At 39.0% G+C, this 27,765-nt stretch overlaps 1 protein-coding gene across 1 annotated transcript; it reads right to left on the bottom strand.

Moving 5' to 3' along the window:
- Positions 1–453: 453 nt before the first annotated feature.
- On the bottom strand, positions 454–11,094 carry LHX3 (LIM homeobox 3). The gene is made up of 6 exons (XM_044268507.1): positions 10,998–11,094; positions 4,900–5,071; positions 3,557–3,759; positions 2,510–2,661; positions 1,323–1,494; positions 454–872 (listed from the first exon to the last, which is right to left on the bottom strand). Exons 1-6 carry the CDS (start codon positions 11,092–11,094, stop codon positions 454–456), a joined length of 1,215 nt encoding a protein of 404 aa, XP_044124442.1.
- Positions 11,095–27,765: the final 16,671 nt, after the last annotated feature.

The raw sequence follows: 27,765 nt of genomic DNA, 5'->3' as shown, positions 1-27,765 counted from the left end.
AACAATGACTCAAAGCTCGATGGCAAGTTAGTAAAGTCATGCCAAATGAGACCGAGTAGATACCACTTTCCATGGTTCGTGCTTAGGCTCTAGAGATACATATAAATAAGACCAAAGTGGGTATCCCGATAGAGTGCAAAAGATGGTGAAGAAGGTGATTGGTACCATACAGCACAAGGATAAAGGTGCAGAAGAAAGTCACTGAGATTTGTATACATACGGAGAAGTCTCTCTTAGTCCAATTTGTATAAGTTTTTAGGACGACACAAATCAGACACTGAAGTCTTCGATTAATATGTCTGGTATTCTCCAAAGTCCCTGCAGTCAAATTATTCGGCGTCCTTGCTAGGCTTTACAATTGCTTTATGCTCCACTTTTCATTCCTTTCCAGAGTAAAAGTCTTAACTCCCCCCAAACTTAACTCACAAACGGGAGTTTGGTCCATGTCTCGCGTCAAAACTGAGCATGGTCAACTTCATCTAACCAAGAAGCTGGACTGGCAGGAAAATCTGGATATCCACCACTACTGCCAGTGGAGAGATCAGAACTTGGTCCACTTGCACCTAATACTCTCATGGAAGGTGGAACTCCTTGTCCACCTTGAGCCATAATACCCAATCCGGCATCTGGGAACGCCAAGCTTGAAATCAACGGCTGGTGGCCTGGCATTGGCTGTAAGGATGCTGGAGACTGAGGTATTCCGTAGGGGCTGTTGGATCTTAGGTCATGATACTGGTCTGAAGTTGGGATGCCACCATGATCCAAGGAGAAGGCACTGTTGCTTCCAGCCGGTCTACCCAAAACTGGAGACGCCTCATTTAAACTGTTATAAATCCCATTGGAATGGTTCATTTCTGAGATGGTGGGTTCATCTGAAATGAAAATAATAGGATATCAGGGCATGCTTCATATTTTAGTTCAAGATAAGTATTATTGATAATTTTCAGGATATATTTACGTTGAGCAGATTTTATAATAGTGAGGGTGATAGGGTTCGTAAGAGTATAAACTGGGCCTCAAGGTTTGAGGATGACTCAAAGCTCATCGTACTGTTACTTAACCCATTACATTAACACTGTATGCTCAAAAATATCTACAGTGCTTCAATTACCAAGGACGTAGCTATGCAGAAGTAGCAGTTATACCTGGGCCCAGGTACCTTGAGGGTCCAAAGGCACCAGTATTATTAATGGCACATGGTGGGCGGAAAGCCAACCACACTTAATGGGGCAAGATCTGCTTTCCTTGTATATTTAGCTGTGGTTACCACAGCTGGAAGACTATAAAGATGATTACCTATCAAGAGTCCAACAAGTACCTACCTGTAAAAGAAACTTCTGCATCACTGTCTGGACCTTCCTCCTGGATACTATCCTTATCAGACTTAGAATTTCCCCTTGACCTTTTCATGTTCCTGAAATACTGCCCCCATCGTTGTCTCCCAGCATCTTTTTTTAATCTTTTCTCCTTCGCTCTTCTGTTCTGGAACCAGACCTTCCAATAGAGTGACAGAAGTTATTGTTTGTGACTATAGATTTGCAACTGTAATACAACAAAATAGAAAAGTCTTAAATTCAAATCATGTAAAATATTTTAAAAAAATAGTGAAATGTTTGTTTTTCTTTTATATATATATATATGCAAAATATTCTTTTTATGCATATTTAGTAAATTATATTGCATATTATATTTTATATTTACTAAATATTAAATTATTTATTTCGATTTATTTAATATATTTACATTATATTTATCTTTTATTACCGTATATTTACTAAATATTACATCTTTATATTTAGATATATTAAATGTATTATATTTTATGCTGTATATTATGGTTTATGTTTTATTATAGTTACTAAATATAAAATCTTTATTTGGATCTGTTAAATTTATTATATTTATGTTGTATATTTTATTTATATTTTATTATAAGTACTTAAAACATATTTATATTTATTACATTTATTATATTTCTTGTATATTATATATCACTGTATATTTTATTTATATTGCATTATATTTACCATATATTAAATCTTTATATTAATTTTTATTATAAATATTTAAATAATCGTTCTAATTTAAAAAATATTAAGTATGAAGTACTCATTATTGCATAAAATACTTAAATAAATAAAAAAAACCTATGTATTACTTATTGCAAACTGTTTTACATTTCTTTTTCTTTTTTTTCGTTGTCATTTATGGCTTTTGGCATTCAGTCTGAATTGTGTAGATTATTTCAGTTGGCAATTTCATAGAACTTTACTGTGACTAAAGGATAATAAATCTATAAAGATAATATTAAAATACTGTAAAATCACTGAAATAAAAGCATTATAAATTTCTGTGTCATGTAGAGAACTTTTTTTTTTTTCTATTTCTGTTCGTAATGTAAGTTAGTCGCCCCCTGCACTGTTTCAAATGATACATGAGTGGAGTTTTTTCTTTCCCCTCCTCTATAATTAATATACATTTTCCTATTAACATGCAGATCATCCCTTACCTGCACCACTCTCATATCCAGGCCTGTCTCCGATGACAGCTGCTCTCTGACATGTCTGGCAGGTTTCGGCGAGTTGTTGTAGGCATTTTTCAGTGTCTCCAGCTGCTTTGCTGTAATGGTCGTCCTTGGCCTTTTGGCTGTGGATTCTGCTTCTGTAATATATTGAGAGTGGGGGGGATGATTAGACACCAATATTCAGTCCCATGTTTGATCATCTTAACCGGAAATATGTTTTATTGTGGAAATTCTAAATTCAGTTTCCCACCATTTCCTTCAAATGAAATTCTGGAACGTCTTATTTAAAATGCAAAATATTAGTCAAATTGCCTTCAATTTACGTCAATTGACGTAAATGTAGTCAATGTTTTGTTTGACCCCAATAGAATTTAATATTCCATTTGGTTTTAATATCATTGACATTTATAACTGATTACATCAAATCGTATCAAATTCTGATCTTATAAAATTAATTTTAAGTAGCAAAATGAATTCTAAAATGACATGACAGACTAATTATTAAGTGTCATGCAATTTATTCACTTAGTTTACCTTTATTTTCTTTACAATACCGTGAATTTGATATAAATATATTACTTTAATATTTTATATTACATTTCAAGATTTTTTTATCTTGATATTGAGCTTTATGCCTCATTTAGAGAGTAGAACGGTAATGGCTTATTATAGTTATCCAAGTAGATAATGCATGTTGTATATTGTATTTTATATAATATTTTATTCATATCATATTTACTAAATGTTAAATCTTTAAAAATGATATTTTTTTGTAGCTGGAGATATCTAAAGTGTTATCAATAGACATACAGATATACCCGCCCTTAGGGCTCATTCAGACAGGCGATGTTCACGTCCATGTACTGTCTTAGTATAGAATGGACGGTCCCCAGACTGAACACTGGTCCATTATGGTCAATGGGCATGTCCCATTAAGGCCCAACTTTTCCACAAGACTCGCCCATTATGGCCAGTGGTAGTAATTAAACATAGTAATGGATACTGGTGCTTGCGGGTGGCACAGTCACCTACCTCTCTGCTTTGCCGTCTCATAGTCGGCCTTGCAGACCAGCCTGCTGTCCTCCATCAGGTAGAACTCATCACCGGTGGCTAGCTGCCTCTTGCACACAACACAGGAGAAGCAGTGCAGGTGGTATACGAACTCCTGGGCACGCCGCACCACCTGGGTAGGGGGGATTCCTTGTTGGCAGGCCGCACATTTTGTCCCAAACCTCCTAAAGGAAAAATGGAAAAAGTTGAAGAAATCTATCACATTTCATTATATCTTTCACACAGAGGAGCAGGAAACAAATAGTAATTGGGGTGCCCTTTTGGGTCTGATCTATGCCAACCGATTCCTCCAGTCTCAAGACCAAGAGGTCCTCCTGTCCGATCCTCTATGAGAAAGAAGGGCTTTTGAGCCTTCAGTCAAGTTTTTCCATCTCTTGTCAATTGTGATGACCTCCATAATCAATGGAGGTGGGGGCAATATGATGGCTGTCTCCTCCATTAGTGGAAGGGGATAGGAGCCACCTGAGCTGAAGGCCACTGGTCTACTGCATGCACTCCACATTAGCAGCAGAGGCTAAGGCCAGGCTGAGAGTGGTCTGGGCCCCTGGGCACAATTGATCAGGGCAGGGTCCCTTACTGACCACCATAGTTGATATTTCATGCAACTCCCTTGGGCTGAGGACTCTTGGGTGATTGTCATGTACCCCCTATTTGGGATCATGAACTAAGACCAATGGAGGATCTCCTTAAATATTGATGACCTATTAGGATAGGACATCCATATCAAGTCAGTAGCACCACCAGCCCCAAGATCAGCTGTTCCAAGGTGCTAAGCTGCCTAGGGGGGCGTAAAGCCTCTTCAATGTATACCAGGCATGGCGCCTACATACTGTGTAGAGGCTGAGCTTGGTATTGCAGTTCAACCCAGTTGAATAGGACTGGAAGGTCATGTGACTGATGGAAGGCAAGAGGAAACGGCTGCAGCACTCAACTGAGCTCTGTGGCCTCTTCAAACAGCTGATTGACGGGGTGCCAGGAGTCAGACCCCCACCATCTGATATGGAGACCTATATCTGATATGGAGACCTATCTTAAGTATAGGTCATCAGTATTTAAGTCCCAGAAAACACCCTTTTAGGGTGTCGTGGTACACGAAAAAGAGCACCAATACCTAGTATAGTTATGGAGGTATCATAGCTGGTAGCCAATGGCTGAAATTTAGGGATTAGCCCTATAACTCCCCACCCCCCATCATAGAAGTAAATAATATATATATATACACATCTATATTTTAGGGTATTTTTAGTAAGGCTCACGTCCTTCCCTGTGTATTAATACATAATGACAGTAGCAGTGACACTTACTTAAAGAAGTCATCTTTGCAGTAGACGCTATCCCCTCGGCTGAAGCACTTCTCGGCCAGCTGGATCTGACAGTCATTGCACTTGAGACATTTACTGTGCCAGTGTCTGTCCAGCACCTTGAGAATAAATCTGTCCATGATGTGCTGATTGCAGCCGGCGCACAATGGGATTTCTGCAACAAGAAAGCACAGACGTCTATTTTCCACCTGAGCTATAGGGGGTGCAGAAGTAGTAGTTGTACCAAGGGTCCGAGGGGGTCCAGAATTATTTTACATGCCACTAGGGCATGATACATATTGATTTACCTCTGCTAACAGAATGGGGGTTTACCATTAGCATCCATGTAGAATCTTACAAATCCTTTTACAGTGAATGTCCACTTTTTAACACCATATCGTTTTTAGGAACTGAATTTTTTATATTTTTTTTGCATATCTTGTGTATATCTTTTGTATAGTGGTCAGAGCTCAGATGTTTTTTTTCCTATACAGTGCTCCAAATATCTGATAATAAATTCTAATAATCTGTCTGGCTGCAGCCTCCACTAGGGGGAGCTTAAGAGTTTAATGCCTACAGTATTGAGATGCATGTATGAACAGTATGCAGTAAGCTCTCAAGCTCCCCCTAGTGGTGGATGCAGGCAGCCAGAAAATTATCATTTAAGGTTGGGTGTACATAAATCAGTTGTGTCTGGCCACTTTTTAGACAAAATTGATGTAGGTGCATGAGCACTTTAGTACACAGTTCTGGCATCCATAGACTGATAGTGCAGAAGAAATAAAATGCAGCATTTAACACTGGGCATTACATGCCGGATGAATATGAAGGAACCCCTAGGGCAACTGAGCCAGATATATGGGAAGGGGTCCCTTAGTCTGTCTAAGCAGGTATTGCATGAGATGCTAGACCCTAATTATGCAAAAATGAATGAAATACTTATTAGAACAATACGAATAGCCTTGGTAGTCACGTCTTGACTGTGTGTGGCTCCTTAGAGGCTGCAGGTAGTCGCACACCTCTCACCTCGCCCTGAGTGGTGCTAAATACACTTAATAGCAGTGTCTATTGTCTGGACACCTCGGGAGTCTCCCTGCGGCCACTGAGGACATTATCCGTATCCTGCCTAATGAGAACTCAATGGAAGGTAGTCATTACACATTTCCAATAGTCATACTTCATGATGCCTACAGGACCACACAAGAGCAAGGCTGCACCCAACCTACAGGAGCCTCACCTGTCACTAACACATATCAGCTATTATTGCTAAATATAATAATTTCAGGAGTCTATAGTAATATACACATGACCATAAAAGGTGGTGGAGATAGATAGATATGAATATACCATATAGATAGATATTAGATAGATAACATATATAGAATACATATGTATAGATATTATAGATTAGATAGATATTAATATACCATATAGACAGATATGATAGATATATAAATAGATATATATAGATATATATATATATATATATATATATATATTACATATGTATAGATATTAGATATTAATATACCATGGAGATAGATATTAGATAACATATATAGAATACGTATGTATAGATAGTTATTACAGTAGATAAATAGAATAGATAGAAATATGGTGGCTATTAGATTCGTTCATATACTAGATATATACATATGTGTCTCGGTCAGATTGATATAAATCAGATTGATAGGTCGATATGTGTATATAATATATAACTTCTATCATTCATATTGTGGATGATAACTGCACGTGTTGGTAAATATTCCTAAATAAATAATAAATAGATTCTCTTTTACACCAGACCTGGAAGTGATGGTGAGAAGGGAACCTGTGCTCTTACAGATTAGGCCTCATGCACACCACCGTGGTTTTTGGTCCGCATCTGATCTGCATTTTTTGCGGATTGGATGCGGACCTGTTCACTTAAAAAAATAAATGAATATGTCCCATTCTTGTCCATTTTGCAAACAAGGATAGGACAGGTCTGGAGAGGGCAAAATGTTCCATTCCGCAAAAGCAGAACGCAGCAAGCCGGTATCTGTGTTTTACGGATACGCAATTTGCGGATCACAAAAACGGCAACGGCCGTGTGCATAAGGCCTCTTGTTTTTCTCGGCCTCCGTTCCTTTTTTTTTTTTTTGCGGATAGGATGGGGAGTCATTCATTTCAATGGGTCAGCAAAAAAAGTCTGATAGTTCATCCGTTTGTGTTCCGCGTCCGTTGTCCGTGTTTCCCTTCAGCAAAAAAAATAGTGCACGTCCTACGTTTTTCACATTTGCGGACAAGGATAGGCATTTATTACAAGGGATCTGTGGCAAAAAAACGGATCCTCCAAAAAAAAACGTACGCCGCATCCGGTTTTTTTTGCGGACGCACAATTTGCAGATGCAAAAAACAACTGTCGTGTGCATGAGGCCTAAATGCTTGCTTCAGGAGACTGATCTCTTCCTCAGACTTCACCTCCATGGAGGAAAGAGAGAAACTATCCATACTGCCCGGGGAAGAGGAGAACACAGCGACCAAAGCAGCGCCATATGTCAGTGCCTGCCATAGACTGAGAGGCGCCTGATATACTGGACCTCTATCCCCCCCCTACCCTGGATATGTCCCTATCCCCATTCCCTAAGCCACACACTTGCTTTGGCAATGCTGATATGTATTTAGTCCTGCCAATAAAGTGGATTTGAATGATAGTAGATACAAGACAAAGACAGAGATGTGATGGATAGTTAGAAAGATGGATAGTTATAAATGAGAGAATTACTACAGATATCCAGTCTCCAGAAAATCCAGGTGAACCTGTAAATGTGCTTTATCTGATATTAATGTCCTGTCCAGCTTAGAACTGTGGCACATTGTCATCCTGCTATAATATACAGCACAGCATGAATATAATACATGTCCTATTCTGTTATATAATATGATGAATTAATAGAAAGATGATGGGATAAATAATGAACAAATTAGGTAGATATCTTAGACAGATTAGATATAGATCAGTGATGGCTAACTCCAGCTGTGGTAAAACTACAACTCCCAAGATGCACACTTGCTTGGCAGTTCTCAGAACTCCATAGAAATAGATGGAGCATGCTGGGAGTTGTAGTTTCACCACAGCTGGAGTGCCGGAGGTTAGCCCTCACTGATATAGATAGATAATGAGATAGATATGAGATGAAGGGATAGATAGATAGATAGATATGAGATAGATATATATGAGATAGATAGATAGATAGATATTGATATAGGAAGATAAGATATTAGATAAGATAGATCTAGATAGATATGAGATATCGATTGACTAGCATATGTAGATCGATATGAGATGATAGATAGCTAGATAGATGATAGACATGATGATATAGATCGATGATAATGATGCATAGCTATGGCTAGCTTGCATGCGCGTAGATGATAGATAGCTGATAGATAGTAAAGTTTGAGATAGATGGCTAGATAGACTAAAAGAGATAGATAGATAACCAATATGAGATAGATAGATAGAAAATATATAGAAAATAGATAGATAAAATATAGATATTAGATAGATAATAAGCAAAAGAAGGCAGCACTCCAGATGATAATGAAAAAGTGGACGGTTTATTCACTCATCAGCATAGATAGGGGATAGATAGATAGATAGATAATCGATAGATATTAGATAGATATCAATAAATAGATATGAAGAAGATCAGGTAATTAGATATTAGACACATGTATATAAATCCTATCTGTCTGTCATAGATATAATGTGATATCCATCTCTCCTGTACAGGAGCAGCTTCTCCTCTGCCATTAATTATGGATCTGCCTTCCTTCTCTCACATGGAGGCAGTGACTCTTAGCTTTTGTCTGGGAGATGTCTGATGAAATGTTAATGTTCTCTTTATGTCCCTATAGTGTTTTATTCTTTTCTCCTGTTTGTATTTGTTTTTTTTATATATTTTTATTTGCTGTCTATCTATTACATTTAGTTTTCACTTTAAAAATCTCTCCAGTTTTGTTCTACAAACACTTGTTGGATCAGACCCGACATTCAGACCATTCACTGTGTCTCATCTCCTTTCCCATCTACAGCTGCATATTTTTTCCCCAGAATTCAGAAATACAGGTGAAGTGAGTATTAACACGTTTAGTAATATCTGCAGGTACCACACGCCTTCTCACTATTAATTATCACTACAGATTTTTTTTCATATAACCATATAAAGTTTGTATAATATATAAATGCATTTATTTTATTTACATTATTATATCATACAAATAAAACCAGATACTATATGGATTGTATCATGTTTTAAGCATTTTTTTTTAAATAAATGCCTAGATACATGGATCTTTTAATGAATGAGATTTATTTATTTTTAATAACATTTTATTTCATTTTTAAATAATTTTATTAGTTTTTTTATTGAATTTTTTTAATTTTTGAGGAAAGAGAAAAAACGCTAAACAAGCAACATAAACCCCTGGGGAACCTATATATTACTATAGTAATAATGTTATACTTCCCTTCTAATATATATTCATAGAGTCGAAAAATTTAGCAAAATGTAGGATCTGGGTATTGTGCTACCAGAGATACAATGATGGAAATGTAGTCCTTTGTCTTCCACCATGGTCATAATAAAAAGGACTCTCTACATAGGTGGGTGAGATGTAGAGATTTTGATTATAGGGGGAAATACAAAAAATATTTCTATAGCCTTTCTGGAAGAGGGAGACCAGGAGGATATAATAAGGTTATAGTAAAGAATAGGATAGAATATAACATAATAATGTGGAGTCTAATAACTGTATAGAACATACATGACTATATAATATTTTTATAAAATAATTAAAAATATACAAATATGACAGAACATATGTAAAAAAAATTATAATAACTTAAAGGATACTAGAATGCAGCAGTATTATAGACTATATTTAAAAATAGAGTATAATAACTGCATAAAATATTTTTATATAGTGCAAAATATAATAGTCTAAAATATGAAAGAATATAATATGTAAAAAACGAATAAAGTATGAATATCTGTATAGTGGAATACAATAGTATCATAAACTACAATTAACAAACAGCAGCACAATTTTTATATAATACAAAATATAATTAAGAACATGGAAATAAGAGAGAATATGATATATATATATATATATATATATATACACATATCTTACAAAGTATAAATATCTGTATAGATAGAATGAGGATACTAAAAAAAAATAGAGTATAATAGCTACATCATAAAATATGTATAATATAATAACTATATGTCATAATAACTTATGCAAAATATAATAACTATAAAAGAATATCAGCATGTTTAAATATATGTAGAAAAACATGAGTATATCATAAGGAGACTACAATATTCTGATAGAATATAAGCATGATAAAATATCATACATAAGGAGAATATAATAATAGAGCATAATAAGTTCATGTAAAAATTAAGGAAAGTAGAATATTTTTTATGCTATGTACAGAATCATATTCATTCAATTGTTAATAATATAAGTAATAATTATAAGAATAATATGTGAATATTATATAAGAAAATACATATATTGTACTAGAAGATAATTAAAGGACACATTAATTATAAAAAAATTGTGGAGAAATGTTAGAAATGTCCAGGATTTTATATAATTATAGGGGTGATATGGGCGAATATAATACACAACATTAGAGTCATTTAGAAATAATTGCAATGAGTTTCTGTAATGGTTGACATCATACAGTTATGATGCACAGAGCCATCATTTCATCAGCTATCTCCCGCTCTTCTGCTTTTCTCAGGCTGATTATTCTATAGGTTTATAATCAGTAGTGATTGGAGAAGGTATGGGGGGCTTGGGTAGAGCTGGGTGGGATTGATATAAGTGGAGGGGGTCACTTATATTACAGCAGAGATATATTATAATATTATGGGGGGGGGGGGTAGATTTTAAGCTGTCCATGGTGCTGATCAGGACTAGAACAGGTGGTAGATGGAGTCCTCAGCCATTGCCTCGGGTTCTACCATAAAGTTGTGTGTCTGATGATAATCCAATCACATGGGATGGAGAAATCACCCATCTGGAGGTTCACCTACCTTTCCTCAGGTCTTCATTCTGAGCCAGGAGAGCAAACAACATGTCAGCACTGGCAGACTCCTTGCTGGCTGTTATCTCCTTTAAGGCATGATCCATCTCTCATCCCTTCCCTCACAACTGGGCTTTACCCTCCCCCCTTCCAACCCCCACTCTCAATCCATAAATAAACCCCCCCCCCCTAATCTCCAACACAAGTCCTGGGGTGCAACAGGGTCCAGCAGTGCCAATCAGTGTGGAGCCTGGAGGCTGCCTGGCTGCTCTGAGCTCCTGCAGAAAAGACAAGTGAGCTGTGCTGGAGGCTGCTGTGCGCTCATCCGACACCAGGGGGAGCCCGCGAGCTGCATACACCTGATGGCTGCAACACCCAATATGTACAAGGATGCAAAGTGATAGTCAGCCCAGGACCCCTCTCCTTGCCACCTCTGCTGTCATTTTTTATGTGACCAGAAAATACATGAATAATGCAGATTGTCTCAGGCAGAAGCAGGCCTCTAATGATTTTACCTGATGTCTCCAAGAAAGCAAAACACATTTATTTGTCTTTTATTTCATATTTCCATCCAATCTTAAGGCTTTTAATATAGGATAGAAATTGTCTTACTGTATCAGTCACTTTTAACTATGACAAATATTGCAAAATGGAATAGAATAATATATAGATGTGGCACAGCTGAGTTTGCCATTTGGAATACCCCGTCACAGGGTGGTGGATAGGCCCGGGTCATTGCCCTAAGGATAGGTACTCTACTGTGGTGGATAGGCCCGGGTCATTGTCCTAAGGATAGGTACACTACTGTGGTGGATAGGCCCGGGTCATTGCCCTAAGAATAGGTGCACTGCTGTGGTGGATGCAATCATCAAAATCTGACTAAACCCTCACACTGATGTTAAAATGAGACTTTAGCCAATATATCCTTATATGAGGGACATACCGGAGCCCGCGCACCACGTCAAGGTATCTCAAGTGGCCTAATGCTAACCCAGCTGTGCCATATGGGCAGTACCAGGAGCCCGCGCACCACGTCAAGGTATCTCAAGTGGCCTAATGCTAACCCAGCTGTGCCATATGGGCAGTACCAGGAGCCCGCGCACCACGTCAAGGTATCTCAAGTGGCCTAATGCTAACCCAGCTGTGCCATATGGGCAGTACCAGGAGCCCGCGCACCACGTCAAGGTATCCCAAGTGGCCTAATGCTAACCCAGCTGTGCCATATGGGCAGTACCAGGAGCCCGCGCACCACGTCAAGGTATCTCAAGTGGCCTAACGCTAACCTACCTGTGGTCATATGGGCAGTACCAGGAGCCAGTGGGCAAATTACAGAAGCGTAAGGTCCGACTCACACTTTATACAGGCCATTGTCCTAGCAAAAAGCAAGGCCAAGGTAGAGTTGGGTTGTTGGCACCCCTGGTATCATCCCTAGACCCAGTGGCACCAGCCTATTTTTATTTATAGGTGGCTTTCCAAATGGAGGCCTGGTAAATCTAGTGTTTTATCTCAGGAAATAGTTGCATAAACCAACTCGGCTCTGCTACATCTCGAACCGAACAGGTCCATCAAATTCAAGAGCAAGACCCCATTAAAACTCTAGTATGATTGCACAAGGTAGGCCTTAGCACCAGGCTTGATGCTTGTCGAGCTTAGTGGGGGCCCATTGTCACCCAAGGGCCACATATACCTGCATTTACATATATAGCTCTATGGATGAAGTCATCTTATCCATGTAATATCTAAGCCCAGGAGCTTACACTCCTATTTATTTCAGCCCAGGGTATGGTATATTAAAACACTGGTATCAAATTATATTTTCTGTGGATTAATAAATTCAATGTATTTAATTTAATTAATTTTTAGTGATTTTTTTAAATTAGTATATTGATTTAATTAACACTAGTAATATAATATGCAATTAAAAACTAAAAAACATTTAAAAAAAATGCCATTGTTGATTCCAGAAATCACACCTCTATAGGATCATTTACCCCAGGAGGCCGCTGTGTACCAGGGCCGCAGAGCTGACAATCACCTGGTATCTTTCTGGTTAGGATCCAACTAAATAGAAATAACCGAGTGTCCCGTAAAGACGATGATTAGGTGTGAACGATGGCTGACGCTCCGCACCCGTTACACTAATGTCCCTCGCACTGAATTATCGTTCAGAATTCAATTGGTTTTTATACCATAGACCCCCCCTTCATCTCTGATCATTATAGAGGCTCCTCATTGGCTGTCCCTTCGAAATCTACCTTATAGTGTACAGATGATAATACCGTGTTGAGTCCAAATATTACTCCCATACAGTATCCATATAGTACTACCATATGCTGCCTACATAATAAGGCCATATAATGCTCAATTTACTATAGAAACCAAATAATACCGCCCATGACATATTCAGAGACTATCATACCGTGTCCACTGCTATATATTGGATAAATTATACCGCCACACAGTAACAGAGCTGAAATAATATTACTACACTGTACCTAAATCAAAGTCTGTGGAAGACCCTAACTAAAACATTGTGGAGACCCCGTGCCCTTGTGCTACATACAAAGACATAAAATTGTAAAGATACAAAGTTTTGCAAAAATACCGTAATCACTGCCCCTTCAAATACTACATTACAGTGCTCAGATAATACCATGTTGAGGCCAAAAAATACTTTCATGCAGTATCCAAATAGTACTACCATACAGTGCTTATATAATAGGGCCATACACTGTCAAAATAATAGTTCCATATAGAACCCAAATAATACTGCCATGAATGATCCAAATAATACTACCACATGGAGCCACATAATGGTGCCATACTGTCTACACATAAAAGTTCCATATAGAACCCAAATAATATTACAGTACATGATCTAATTAATACTACCATACAGTGGCCACGTAATGGTGCCATATAGTGTAGCAATAAAAGTTCCATATAGAACCCACATAAAACTATAATAAAGGATTCAAATAATACTGGCATACATCATCCAAATACATAATCATACATAATCTGAATATTACTACCATACATGATCCAAATATTACTACCATACATGATCCAAATATTACTACCATACATGATCCAAATATTACTACCATAACATGATCCAAATATTACTACCATAACATGATCCAAATAATACTACCATATATGTTCCAAATAATACTACCATATATAATCCAAATAATAATACTATACATGTTCCAAATAATACTACCATACATAACCTAAATAATACTACCATACATGTTCCAAATAATACTACCATACATCACCTAAATAATACTACCATATATGTTCCAAATAATACTACCATATATAATCCAAATAACACTATTATACATGATCCAAATAATATTACCATACATGATCCAAATAATATTACCATACATGATCCAAATAATATTACCATACATGATCCAAATATTACTACCATACATGTTTCAAATAATACTACCATACATAACCTAAATAATTCGACCATATATGTTCCAAATAACACTACCATACATGATCCAAATAATACTACCATACATGATCCAAATAATACTACCATACATGATCCAAATAATACTACCATACATAATCCAAATAACACTACCATACATAACCTAAATAATACTACCATACATGATCCAAATAATACTACCATACATGATCCAAATAACACTACCATACATAATCCAAATAACACTACCATACATGTCCAAATAATACTACCATACATGTTCCAAATAATACTACTATACATGATCCAAATAACACTACCATACATAATCCAAATATTACTACCATACATGTTTCAAATAATACTACCATACATAACCTAAATAATTCTACCATATATGTTCCAAATAACACTACCATACATGATCCAAATAATACTACCATACATGATCCAAATAATACTACCATACATAATCCAAATAACACTACCATACATAACCTAAATAATACTACCATACATGATCCAAATAATACTACTATACATGATCCAAATAACACTACCATACATAATCCAAATAACACTACCATACATGTCCAAATAATACTACCATACATGATCCAAATAATACTACTATACATGATCCAAATAACACTACCATACATAATCCAAATAACACTACCATACATGTCCAAATAATACTACCATACATGGTCCAAATAATACTACCATACATGATCCAAATAATACTACCATACATGATCCAAATAATACTACCATACATGATCCAAATAATACTACCATATATGTTACAAATAATACTACCCTACATGATAATACTACAACATAGTGGCCACATAATGCTGTCATATAGTGTACAGATACTGTAAATGTTTTATACAGAACCCGACTAATACCTTCATACTGTATGGTCCGTCCTGGTTCTACAGAACATACACCCCTCTATACCGGATAGATGTCGCCACCATACAGTGGTAGGAGAATACATCCGGGGCCCTGAGCAGGAATTGCACTGATGAGGCGGCATCTTCTTCTAACGCATCCCTGGCTACAGGTGTGAACAGTGCCGGAAGGCCGGGCAGGCAGGGGCAGGGTTAATCCTCTGGAATAACAGTTTACCCTGGAGCTGCGGGCAGCTCGATAAAAGCTCGGTTAGTCAGAACCCTGATAAATTTTATTGACACTGATCTTTGGAGTAAAAAGGCGTCTGGGGAAATCAAGTCTAGTGCTGAGGAGTGTGCGGAGGATGGATTCAAAATCAATGTCCCATTTGCCTACATTTTGTGAGTATATGAAACACATTTTGGTGAAAGGTGGGAGATGTTTCCCCGTTATATCCAACTTTTAGTCTTTAATAATAATTTTACGCCTTATTGATCGGGCACTTTTGAAGGAGTCGGACGACACTAATACCATGAAATGAGGATGAAGGTGATTAATGAGGCAGGAGGGGGGCACCGTCCGGTGGACAACCCGCCATCTCCTCCTGGATTACCAGAGGGGGAAAGGGTTAAGCACCGGCACCGGCACCTCACCGGTCCAGTAAAGGTTAATGGCATCCGGTCCAATTATCTGCCAGTGTGTACGAGGGCATAGACCATACACAACCTCCCCACATACAATACACATATATATATATATATATATATATATATATCTGTGTGTGTGTGTGAGAGAGAGAGAGATAGATATTAGATAGATAGATATGAGATAGATAGATAGATAGATAGAGGATAGATAGATAGATAGATAGATATGAGATAGATAGATAGATAGATAGATAGATAGAGGATAGATAGATAGATATGAGATAGATAGATATTAGATAGATATGAGATAGATAGATAGATAGATAGAAAGGGTATATGTCCCCATAACCCAACTCTACCCAATTATTTCCCACTTGCTTTGGCAATGCTAAAATGTATTTAGTTCTGCCAATAAAGCTGATTAGATTTGATAGGAAATGCATAGATCCTCTGTCTATCTGTCTATTATTTATCATCTATCTAATATCTATCAATCTTCCATCTAACTGTTCTCTCTCTATCACCTCTCTGTCTGTCTCTACCTTTCTATTATCTATCATTCTATTTATCTTTCTAAAATATACCTATCCATGTACTTTTGGATTATCTACCAATCTCATATCTAGCTTTTATCTTTCTATCATCTATCTGTCCATCTATGCACCTATCTAATATCTACCTACCTTTCTATTATCTATCTATAATCTACCTATCCACCTACTTGTGTATTATCTGTCCTCTATCCATGTATCTTTCCCTGACATTTCCTGACAGTCTGTAGGGTAAACCCTTCTGTAAAGTCTTGGCCCCATGGTCTGTAGACGCAGGCAGAGGTGGCAGCAGGCGGACCGCAGTGTGAACAGGGTGTGACCGATCTGCTACAAGTTCCTGACTTGGATAAAACTTTAGACCATTATTTCCCCCCAGAAATCTTGTGCACGACAATCAGAAATTTGGTGCAAATTATGACTTCGCTAAAACAGCAACTCCCGATTTTGCACAGAAAAAGGCAAATGTATCATTAAATTTGCATCAGAAAGTGCGTTTATGCCACTTTCTAAAAGTAGGTGTGAACGGCGGTGAGGTCATAGGTGCTAATGACGTCAGCAACAGATTTATCAACTGCAGCATGGGGGCTGCTCTGTACCCAGTCCTGTGGGGTGGTCGGCCGATTCTATCTATCTCATATCTATCTATCTATCTAATATCTATCTATCTAATATCTATCTATCTCCTATCTATCTATCTATCTATCTATCTAATATCTATCTATCTATCTCATATCTATCTATCTAATATCTATCTATCTCCTATCTATCTATCTATCTATCTATCTAATATCTATCTGTCTATCTCATATCTATCTATCTATCTCATATCTATCCATCTATCTATCTATCTAATATCTATCTATCTATCTCATATCTATCTATCTATCTATCTATCTATCTATCATCCTTATACCTAATCTCTCTCTGTCCTCAAACTAAACTAACCTTGATCCAGTACTGTCTGTGTAACATAATTTAGGCTTAATAGGCAAATAAACCAAATCAAGATTGCAAAAGATTAAAAACGTAATAAGTAGATCTGTGTCATGTAATACAATAAACCAGAACACAATCTATTATAATATAGAAGTACATAGATATATAGAAAAATACATAGAGCGATAAATAGAGATTGGTTTATAGGTAAATAGATAGATATTAGAGATGCACCAGCAGTTTATTAGTGTTTTCTCCGTATCCTGTGTGCGGTGTCCTGTGATGTGCGGGTATTGTGCGGGGCTGGGGACAGATGTACAGCGCGTCTGACCATTCTTCCCAGTATCACAATGTAGACCCCCCCCCAGTGTGCTGTCACAATTACCAGTCCTACTGGTGTTAACTGACAACGGCCCCTGCACCAGCTGTCACTCTGGCATCAAGGGGGTTAACAACAACAATAGTAATAATAATAATAATAATAATAATAATGTCACAACCCGGACACAAATATTGATAAGAATGAATAATCTTTAAATATTCCGTCATTAGCAACAACACAAAACATAAACATATACTGACAATCATCTAATGGGGAAGCTCCTGCTGCAGTATCCGCGGCTCCCGCTACTTATCCGATCACCGTATTTCTCGATATTTCTCTATAAAACCTACATATACAGATATTTAGCCTGGGACCCAGTCGGAATTCCCTGCCAAATATACAGCATACAATCTCATAAAACATACACTAAAATATAGTAAATAAAAACACACCATAAATAATACATTAAATATAAAAACAACTAAATAAATAATCCTGATACAATAAAAGTGTTGATCATTAAGTATTTTTCGGTATTTTTAATGTATGAAACGAATTAAAGAGAGACCGTTTCGGGTTTTTTACGTTTTGGGAGAGGGAACGCAAATTACACAATTATAACAAGAATAAATGCACAAAACACCACCACCCTTTCCCGGGGGCACCAGTGCCCTCCATTACACGGACGGGGCATCCTGGGGCTTTACCATAAGGAGCAATTTCACGCCCGGCTCCTCAGCATTGACAGGAGCAGAGCTTCTTACCTGCGGTGCTGGGAAAGCCGCACATGTCTGCAGACTTCTGGCCGCCGGACCTCACCCGCTCCAGCAGCATTGTCCCCACTGTGCCAGGGAGGCCCACCAGTTGTCTCACACGTCTGTTACAGCAGCAAAAAAGTGCAGGGTTCTCCTCTAATGGCGGCCAAGGAGCCTCATCCCCCTGGAGTCAGGTGAGTAATCTGTAGTCTTGTACTCTGAATACTCTGAATAGCTGCCTCAAGTGTCACTGAGATGCCACAGCCGTGGGAAGTCCTGGTGGAGGGAGCAGTGGGGTAGAGGTGTCAGTGACAGGTGGAGCAGTGAAGTAGAGGGGTTAGTGACAGGTGGAGCAGTGAGGTAGAGGTGTCAGGGACAGGTGGAGCAGTGGGGTACAGGTGTCAATGACAGGTGGAGCAGTGAGGTAGAGGTGACAGGGACAGGTGGAGCAGTGGGGTACAGGTGTCAATGACAGGTGGAGCAGTGAGGTAGAGGTGACAGGGACAGGTGGAGCAGTGGGGTACAGGTGTCAATGACAGGTGGAGCAGTGAGGTAGAGGACTCTGACAGGTGAAACAGTGAAGTAGAGGAGTCAATGACAAGTGGCTCAGTGAGGTATAGAAGTCAGTGACAGGTAGAGGAGTGAATGTCATGTGGAGCAGTGAGGTAGAGAAGTCAATGGCAGGTGGAGCAGTGAGGTAGAGAAGTCAATGGCAGGTGGAGCAGTGAGGTAGAGAAGTCAATGGCAGGTGGAGCAGTGAGGTAGAGGTGTCAGGGACAGGTGAAGCAGTACGGTGGAGGAGTCAATGGCAGGTGGAGCAGTGAGGCAGATGTGTCAGGGACAGGTGGAGCAGTGAGGTAGAGGTGTCAGGGACAGGTGGAGCAGTGGTACCAGGGAGATCACTTGCCTTGTAAAGCAGTGATGTTGGTACCTTGGTGGTCAGCAGCCTGATGGAGCAGTGAGGTGAAGGGGTCAGTGACAGCTGGAGCAGTGATACAGTGTCCCCACTGAAGTTGTGATGTTAAGGTACTGGAGACATCTGGAGCAGTGATGGGTAAAAAGTGGTCACTTGCCTGGTGGGATTGGGAGCTATAGGGAATGGAGTAACCATGAAGGAATCTCAGATGCCTGGGATGACAATGATGGAGAAGTAGTAACTTAGTCTCCAGGCTGCTGTGTTGTCGGAAGCTGCTCCCCTGCTGTCCCAGTGTAGAGTGATGCTGCAGGAGTGAGGATGGATGGTGGGTGAGCAGGGGGGGCTGGAGGGGGGGGGGGGGCGAGCAGGGGGGCTGGAGGGGGGGGGGCGAGCAGGGGGGCTAGAGGGGGGCGAGCAGGGGGGGCTGGCATCAGGTGACCTCTCTTTGCCTCCAGTAAGCTCTTTAGCATGATAAAGCAGTGGTGGTCTCCTCCAGAATGAGGACATACCCATACACGTGTCTGCACACAATGGCCTCACAGGGACCCAGCGTCCGCTCATTGTCCTCATGCAAATGTCACCCTGTCGTTGGGATTCTGTCCTTTTGTCCAAGGCGCAGAAGTAACAGAGGTCGGCATTGTCCCCAACTACTCCCCCCAGCCCCAGGACCTGCGCTGCCACCGATGAGTGATCCCCTCTGCTGCTTCTCCTGCACTGCATTCATGGAGGCAAAGACACAATGAACGGAGACCTGTTGCTGTGTCATGGACCCCAGCCTGCTGTCCACAGGAGCAGTGCCCCCCACCCTGTGTCTGGGGCAAGGGATCATTATTCTGTTATTATTCCTATTATTTTTATATTACTTTTATTATTATTTTGGATTCCTGTTACTTCTGTATTATTATATGATTAGTGTTATTTTTTCTATTATTCCGTTTTATTATATATTTTTATTACAGATTTTTTTTGCATGACTTATTTTATTTTTTACATTTTTATAATTTTTCTGTATTATTATTTTATCACTTTTGTCTATTTATTACCATGAGTGATATGAAAAAAATTCCTCAGTATTTGCGGCCGCCACTAACAATCATTAGCAGCTAAAAACTCCTAAATTACATTAATATGTTATAGATTATAATGTTTCAGGAATTAGTAAATTGTAGATATATATAATACATGCACAGACAGACCTACATCATATACATGTAATGCTTTAGATGGAATCTATCCTGATGTAGAAAGTGATATGGAAATAATAGAGAAACCTTTCTGTGCTCCTCCAAAATCCGTATTTATCAATGGACAAGAGCTAAAGCTTCACCTGTCAGGAAATGTTATTACATGATATCGTTTTATAAATACTGCATTGTGTTATATATTATTCTTCTATTATATCGTTTGTTTTATATTTTTATTTTTATGATTGTTATATTATTAGCATTTTTGATGCCTATCTATCTCATATCTATCTATTTATTTCATATCTATCTATCTATTTTCTATCTATCTCTATTTATCTCATATCTATCTATCTATCTAATATCTATCTATCTCATATCTATATATCTATTTATCTATCTTATATCTATCTATCTATCCATTTATCTCCTATCTATCTATCTATCTATCTATCTATCTATCTAATATCTATCTATCTATTATCTATCTACACACACAGTATATATGACACTTTTTTTTTAATCTATTAGACTTTTTTACAGAATGTTTGCCTGCCAGAGCAGCATTTAGTAGACCTGTTCCTCCAGGGCAGCAGGTGCTGGGTGCTCATGTATTATTTGTGAGGTGTCACCCTATAGACAATGGGTGCAGCACAGGGTGACAATACGCCTCTGCTCCCTCTTCTCTATGGATAATAAATCCAGCATTGTGCAGACTGGGAGATGATGGGCGTCTTTCCCTGTAACCCCATGTATGCTGGGTAATATAGGTTCTGTAGCTGTTGGGAGCTCAAGTGGTTAAGAATAATTTGATCTGCCGCCATATGATACAAAATGACATCTATTTATTATATATATATATCATACTTCAGATCGGTGATCAGCGACCTGTAGCTCCATGTGCTGGGAGTTGTAGTTCTCCAGTAGCTGAGGGCTCATCACGGTCTTACAAGCTGATAGATGTGGTTCAGTGATAATGCAGAGTAATGATATAGCATCCATGTAGTGGAAGGTATAATAGAGCCTAGTCCTACTGTAAAGAAGATAGTAACTGAGGTTCAGATAATCTATAGCTATAGTGTAGTATTATTACCTAATATGTGATGTGTCAGTACTATAGTCTAATATTCAGATGTATCTGGGTTGAGTACTAGTCTAATATTTAGTGATGGACGAACATCGGCCGGACGATTCGCGAATGCGAACTGCGCGTTCGCATTGCACCCCGTTGACTTTAATAGCAGGCGAACCTAAAAAAACTTCAGGTCATACTTGTAGCCGCCAAATACAAACTATGAGTGCACAAATAGTCACCATGGACAGTGACATACCAGAGGGGGATCATTGGCAAAAATTCCCACCAAAAATATGTATTTTAAGCCATTTTTATGCGTCTTAAAGGGAAACTCTCAAAAATGTGCCCCGCTGGAGCCTAGAAATTTTTATATTTCCTATTGGTTTGATGTATACAAATGTGCAGCACTCCACGTTTTTGTATACTGCAGAGTCCATAAAAAAATGCATACATTAACGTAATTTTTTTTTCTACCATGGAACTGTATGGTGAACGGACGCCACTGTACGGCATCAGTCTGAGGCATCTGTTAACGCATGCATTAAATGGATGGCACAAATAGGATGTGAACCCAGCCCTAGTGTCAGAATAAGCGCCAGTACACAGCGGAGCAGCGTGGCGGAGAGGGGGGGCCGCCATGTACTGACAGAGCGCTACCTGGTCCCGGTGGTCAGGGGTGAGGACTGTGTTTACCAAGGATCATTTACAGGGCCCAGTATAATACACTAGAATCTATATAATATAAAGATATTAGCCCTACCCCCGAGTAATAATACAATTAGGGGGTCATTTATTATATAGAAATACATGTCTGTTAGGTGCATTTCTGACACAGATTGTGGCGCAAAGGTCCTTAGCACCGCAATCTGCATATTTTTCCCGTTCATGCCAGGTTAAAAAAGGATGGCATGGGCAGGGAAAGGGATACAGTTATGGCCATCCATTTATTGGATACCATCGCCATACAGTGACCGGATAACAGCTCTGTACAGTGACCGGATAAAAGGGTATGAGGGCACAGTACAGGGAATGACTAGGGGCACTGCACAGGGTGTGGTAAGAGGGCACAGTACAGGGTGGGGGGCACAGTCATATGACCCTGTGATATAAGAAGGTCCTTATGGTGAATGCGGTTCATACGTCACCATAATGAGAGGCAGAGGAGTGAGACAAGGGTGTGATTATGTGGCTAGAGATAAAAAAAAATTAACTGTCGGCCAGTACAGGCCCCAAAACTTAGGCAATAGGCATTCACCTGACAGCAAAGAACTTTGGATTCTGTGGCTGGAGGTACATTAGGCGGTCACAGGATAAATATGTAACTGTCGGCCAGTACAGGCCCCAAAAATTAGGCATTCACCTGACATAAAAAAGCCTTTTATGCCGCTGTATATACATAAGGCAAGGACCATTCTTTGTTCTCGGTGGTGGCGGATATGTGTGGGCTGGCATGAGGAAATTCAATGACACGTGGTCATCACAGGTGTTGAATTCCTCCGAGATCCATGCCTCATTCATTTTTTAAATGTGAAGTAGTCCACATTTGTGAGTAGTCACTGTTGTGAGCTAGGCGAGTGCGCTTATTAGTCACGATCCCCCCCCTGCTGCGCTAAACGTCCTTTCGGACAGGACACTCGGCGAGGGGCAAGCCAAGAGTTCCATGGCAAATTGTGCCAGCTCTGGCCACAGGTAAAGCCTGCACACCCAGTAGTCAAGGGGTTCCTCGCTTCTCAGAGCGTCCACATCGGCCGTTAACCCGATGTAGTGGAACACCTGTCGGTCTAGGCGTTCCCTGAGGCTGGATCCGGAGGGCGGCTGTCGATGGGTTGGCTGCAAGAAAGATCTCATATACGAAGTGACCAACACATCTTCAAACCGCCCTCTTCTTGCAGGTGCGGTAGGATTGGTAACTGCACCTGTTTTGCTGTGGGTGGAAATTTCGCAGTATTTTGTGGAAGCAGGTGTATCGCAGCCCTCAATCAGTATTTGGTGGAAGAAGGTCCTCTACTGAAACAAAAAATTGAAAAACGGCCCGCAAAATACTTCAAAATCCATACAGTGGTGTGCATGAGCTCTAAGTCCGAAGAGAAGAGCAGTATTTGTGGAAGAAGGTGTATTGCAGTCCTCAATCAGTATTTGGTGGAAGCAGGTATATACAGACGTGGACAAAATTGTTGGTACCCTTTGGTCAATGAAAGAAAAAGTCACAATGGTCACAGAAATAACTTTAATCTGACAAAAGTAATAATAAATTAAAATTCTATAAATGTTAACCAATGAAAGTCAGACATTGTTTTTCAACCATGCTTCAACAGAATTATGTAAAAAAATAAACTCATGAAACAGGCATGGACAAAAATGATGGTACCCCTAGAAAACACAGAACATAATGTGACCAAAGGGACATGTTAATTCAAGGTGTGTCCACTAATTAGCATCACAGGTGTCTACAACCTTGTAATCAGCCATTGGGCCTATATATATGGCTCCAGGTAATCACTGTGTTGTTTGGTGATATGGTGTGTACCACACTCGACATGGACCAGAGGAAGCAAAGGAAAGAGCTGTCTCAAGAGATCAGAAAGAAAATTATAGACAAGCATGTTAAAGGTAAAGGCTATAAGACCATCTCCAAGCAACTAGATGTTCCTGTGAGTACAGTTGCACATATTATTCATAAGTTTAAGATCCATGGGACTGTAGCCAACCTCCCTGGACGTGGCCGCAGGAGGAAAATTGATGACAAATCTAAGAGACGGATAATCCGAATGGTAACAAAAGAGCCTAGAAAGACTTCTAAAGAGATTCAAGGTGAACTTCATGCTCAAGGAACATCAGTGTCAGATCGCACCATCCGTCGTTGTTTGAGCCAAAGTGGACTACATGGGAGACGACCAAGGAGGACACCATTGTTGAAAACGAATCATAAAAAAGCAAGACTGGAATATGCCAAACTACATGTTGACAAGCCACAAAGCTTCTGGGAGAATGTCCTGTGGACAGATGAGACAAAAATCGAAGTTTTTGCCAAGGCACATCAGCTGTATGTTCACAGACGAAAAAATGAAGCATATCAAGAAAAGAACACTGTCCCTACTGTGAAACATGGAGGAGGCTCTGTTATGTTCTGGGGCTGCTTTGCTGCGTCTGGCACAGGGTGTCTTGAATCTGTGCAGGGTACAATGAAATCTCAAGACTATCAAGGAATTCTAGAGAGAAATGTACTAGCCAGTGTCAGAAAGCTTGGTCTCAGTCGCAGGTCATGGGTCTTGCAACAGGACAATGACCCAAAACACACCGCTAAAAACACCCAAGAATGGCTAAGAGGAAAAAATTGGACTATTCTAAAGTGGCCTTCTATGAGCCCTGACCTCAATCCTATTGAGCATCTTTGGAAGGAGCTGAAACATGCAGTCTGGAAAAGGCACCCTTCAAACCGGACACAACTGGAGCAGTTTGCTCATGAGGAGTGGGCCAAAATACCTGCTGAGAGGTGCAGATGTCTCATTGACAGTTACAGGAAGCGTTTGATTGCAGTGATTGCCTCAAAAGGTTGCGCAACAAAATATTAAGTTAGGGGTACCATCATTTTTGTCCATGCCTGTTTCATGAGTTTATTTTTTTACATAATTCTGTTGAAGCATGGTTGAAAAACAATGTCTGACTTTCATTGGTTAACATTTATAGAATTTTAATTTATTATTACTTTTGTCAGATTAAAGTTATTTCTGTGACCATTGTGACTTTTTCTTTCATTGACCAAAGGGTACCAACAATTTTGTCCACGTCTGTAGCACCCCTCAATCAGTATTTGGCAGAAACTAATATTCAGATGAGGTTGGGTTGAGTACTGTAGTATAATATTCAGATGCAGCAGGGCAGAGTACTATAGTATAATATTCAGATGCGGCAAGGCTGAGTACTATAGTATAATATTCAGATGTGGAAGGGTTGAGTACTATAGTATAATATTCAGATGAGGCAGGGTTGAGTACTGTAGTATAATATTCAGATGCAGCAGGGTTGAGTACTATAGTATAATATTCAGATGTAGCAGGGCAGAGTACTATAGTATAATATTCAGATGCGGCAAGGCTGAGTACTATAGTATAATATTCAGATGTGGAAGGGTTGAGTACTATAGTATAATATTCAGATGCATCAGGGCATAGTACTATAGTATAATAATCAGATGAGCAGGGCTGAGTACTATAGTATAATATTCAGATGAGCAGGGCAGAGTACTATAGTATAATATTCAGATGCGGCAGGGCTGAGTACTATAGTATAATATTCAGATGTGGAAGGGTTGAGTACTATAGTATAATATTCAGACGAGACAGGGCTGAGTACTATAGTATAATATTCAGACGAGGCAGGGCAGAATACTATAGTATAATATTCAGATGTGGAAGGGTTAAGTACTATAGTTTAATGTTCAGATGCATCAGGGCAGAGTACTATAGTATAATATTCAGATGTGGAAGGGTTGAGTACTATAGTATAATATTCAGATGCATCAGGGCATAGTACTATAGTATAATAATCAGATGAGCAGGGCTGAGTACTATAGTATAATATTCAGATGAGGCAGGGCTGAGTACCATAGTATAATATTCAGATGCGGCAGGGTTGAGTACCATAGTATGATATTCAGATGAGCAGGGCTGAGTACTATAGTATAATATTCAGATAAGGCAGGGCAGAATACTATAGTATAATATTCAGATGTGGAAGGGTTGAGTACTATAGTTTAATGTTCAGATGCATCAGGGCAGAGTATTATAGTATAATATTCAGATGAGGCAGGGCTGAGTACTATAGTATAATATTCAGATGCGGCAGGGATGAGTACCATAGTATAATATTCAGATGCGGCAGGGTTGAGTACCATAGTATAATATTCAGATGAGGCAGGGCTGAGTACTATAGTATAATATTCAGATGCGGAAGGGTTGAGTACTATAGAATAATATTCAGATGCGGCAAGGCTGAGTACTATAGAATAATATTCAGATGCGGCAAGGCTGAGTACTATAGTATAATATTCAGATGAGCAGGGATGAGTACTATAGTATAATATTCAGATGAGGCAGGGCAGAATACTATAGTATAATATTCAGATGTGGAAGGGTTGAGTACTATAGTATAATATTCAGATGCATCAGGGCATAGTACTATAGTATAATAATCAGATGAGCAGGGCTGAGTACTATAGTATAATATTCAGATGAGGCAGGGCTGAGTACTATAGTATAATATTCAGATGAGGCAGGGTTGAGTACCATAGTATAATATTCAGATGAGGCAGGGTTGAGTACCATAGTATAATATTCAGATGAGGCAGGGCTGAGTACTATAGTATAATATTCAGATGAGGCAGGGTTGAGTACTATAGTATAATATTCAGATGAGGCAGGGTTGAGTACCATAGTATAATATTCAGATGAGCAGGGCTGAGTACCATAGTATAATATTCAGATGTGGAAGGGTTGAGTACTATAGAATAATATTCAGATGCGGCAAGGCTGAGTACTATAGAATAATATTCAGATGCGGCAAGGCTGAGTACTATAGAATAATATTCAGATGCGGCAAGGCTGAGTACTATAGAATAATATTCAGATGCGGCAAGGCTGAGTACTATAGAATAATATTCAGATGCGGCAAGGCTGAGTACTATAGAATAATATTCAGATGCGGCAAGGCTGACTACTATAGAATAATATTCAGATGCGGCAAGGCTGAGTACTATAGTATAATATTCAGATGAGGCAGGGCTGAGTACTATAGTATAATATTCAGATGAGGCAGGGCTGAGTACTATAGTATAATATTCAGATGCGGCAGGGATGAGTACTATAGAATAATATTCAGATGCGGCAGGGTTGAGTACCATAGTATGATATTCAGATGAGCAGGGCTGAGTACTATAGTATAATATTCAGATAAGGCAGGGCAGAATACTATAGTATAATATTCAGATGTGGAAGGGTTGAGTACTATAGTTTAATGTTCAGATGCATCAG

This window comes from Bufo gargarizans, chromosome 9 (assembly GCF_014858855.1).
Source record: "Bufo gargarizans isolate SCDJY-AF-19 chromosome 9, ASM1485885v1, whole genome shotgun sequence".
In the NCBI taxonomy this organism is placed as follows: Eukaryota; Metazoa; Chordata; class Amphibia; order Anura; family Bufonidae; genus Bufo; species Bufo gargarizans.
Note: the sequence above shows the minus strand (reverse complement) of the source record. Positions and strands in the feature narration are given on the sequence as shown.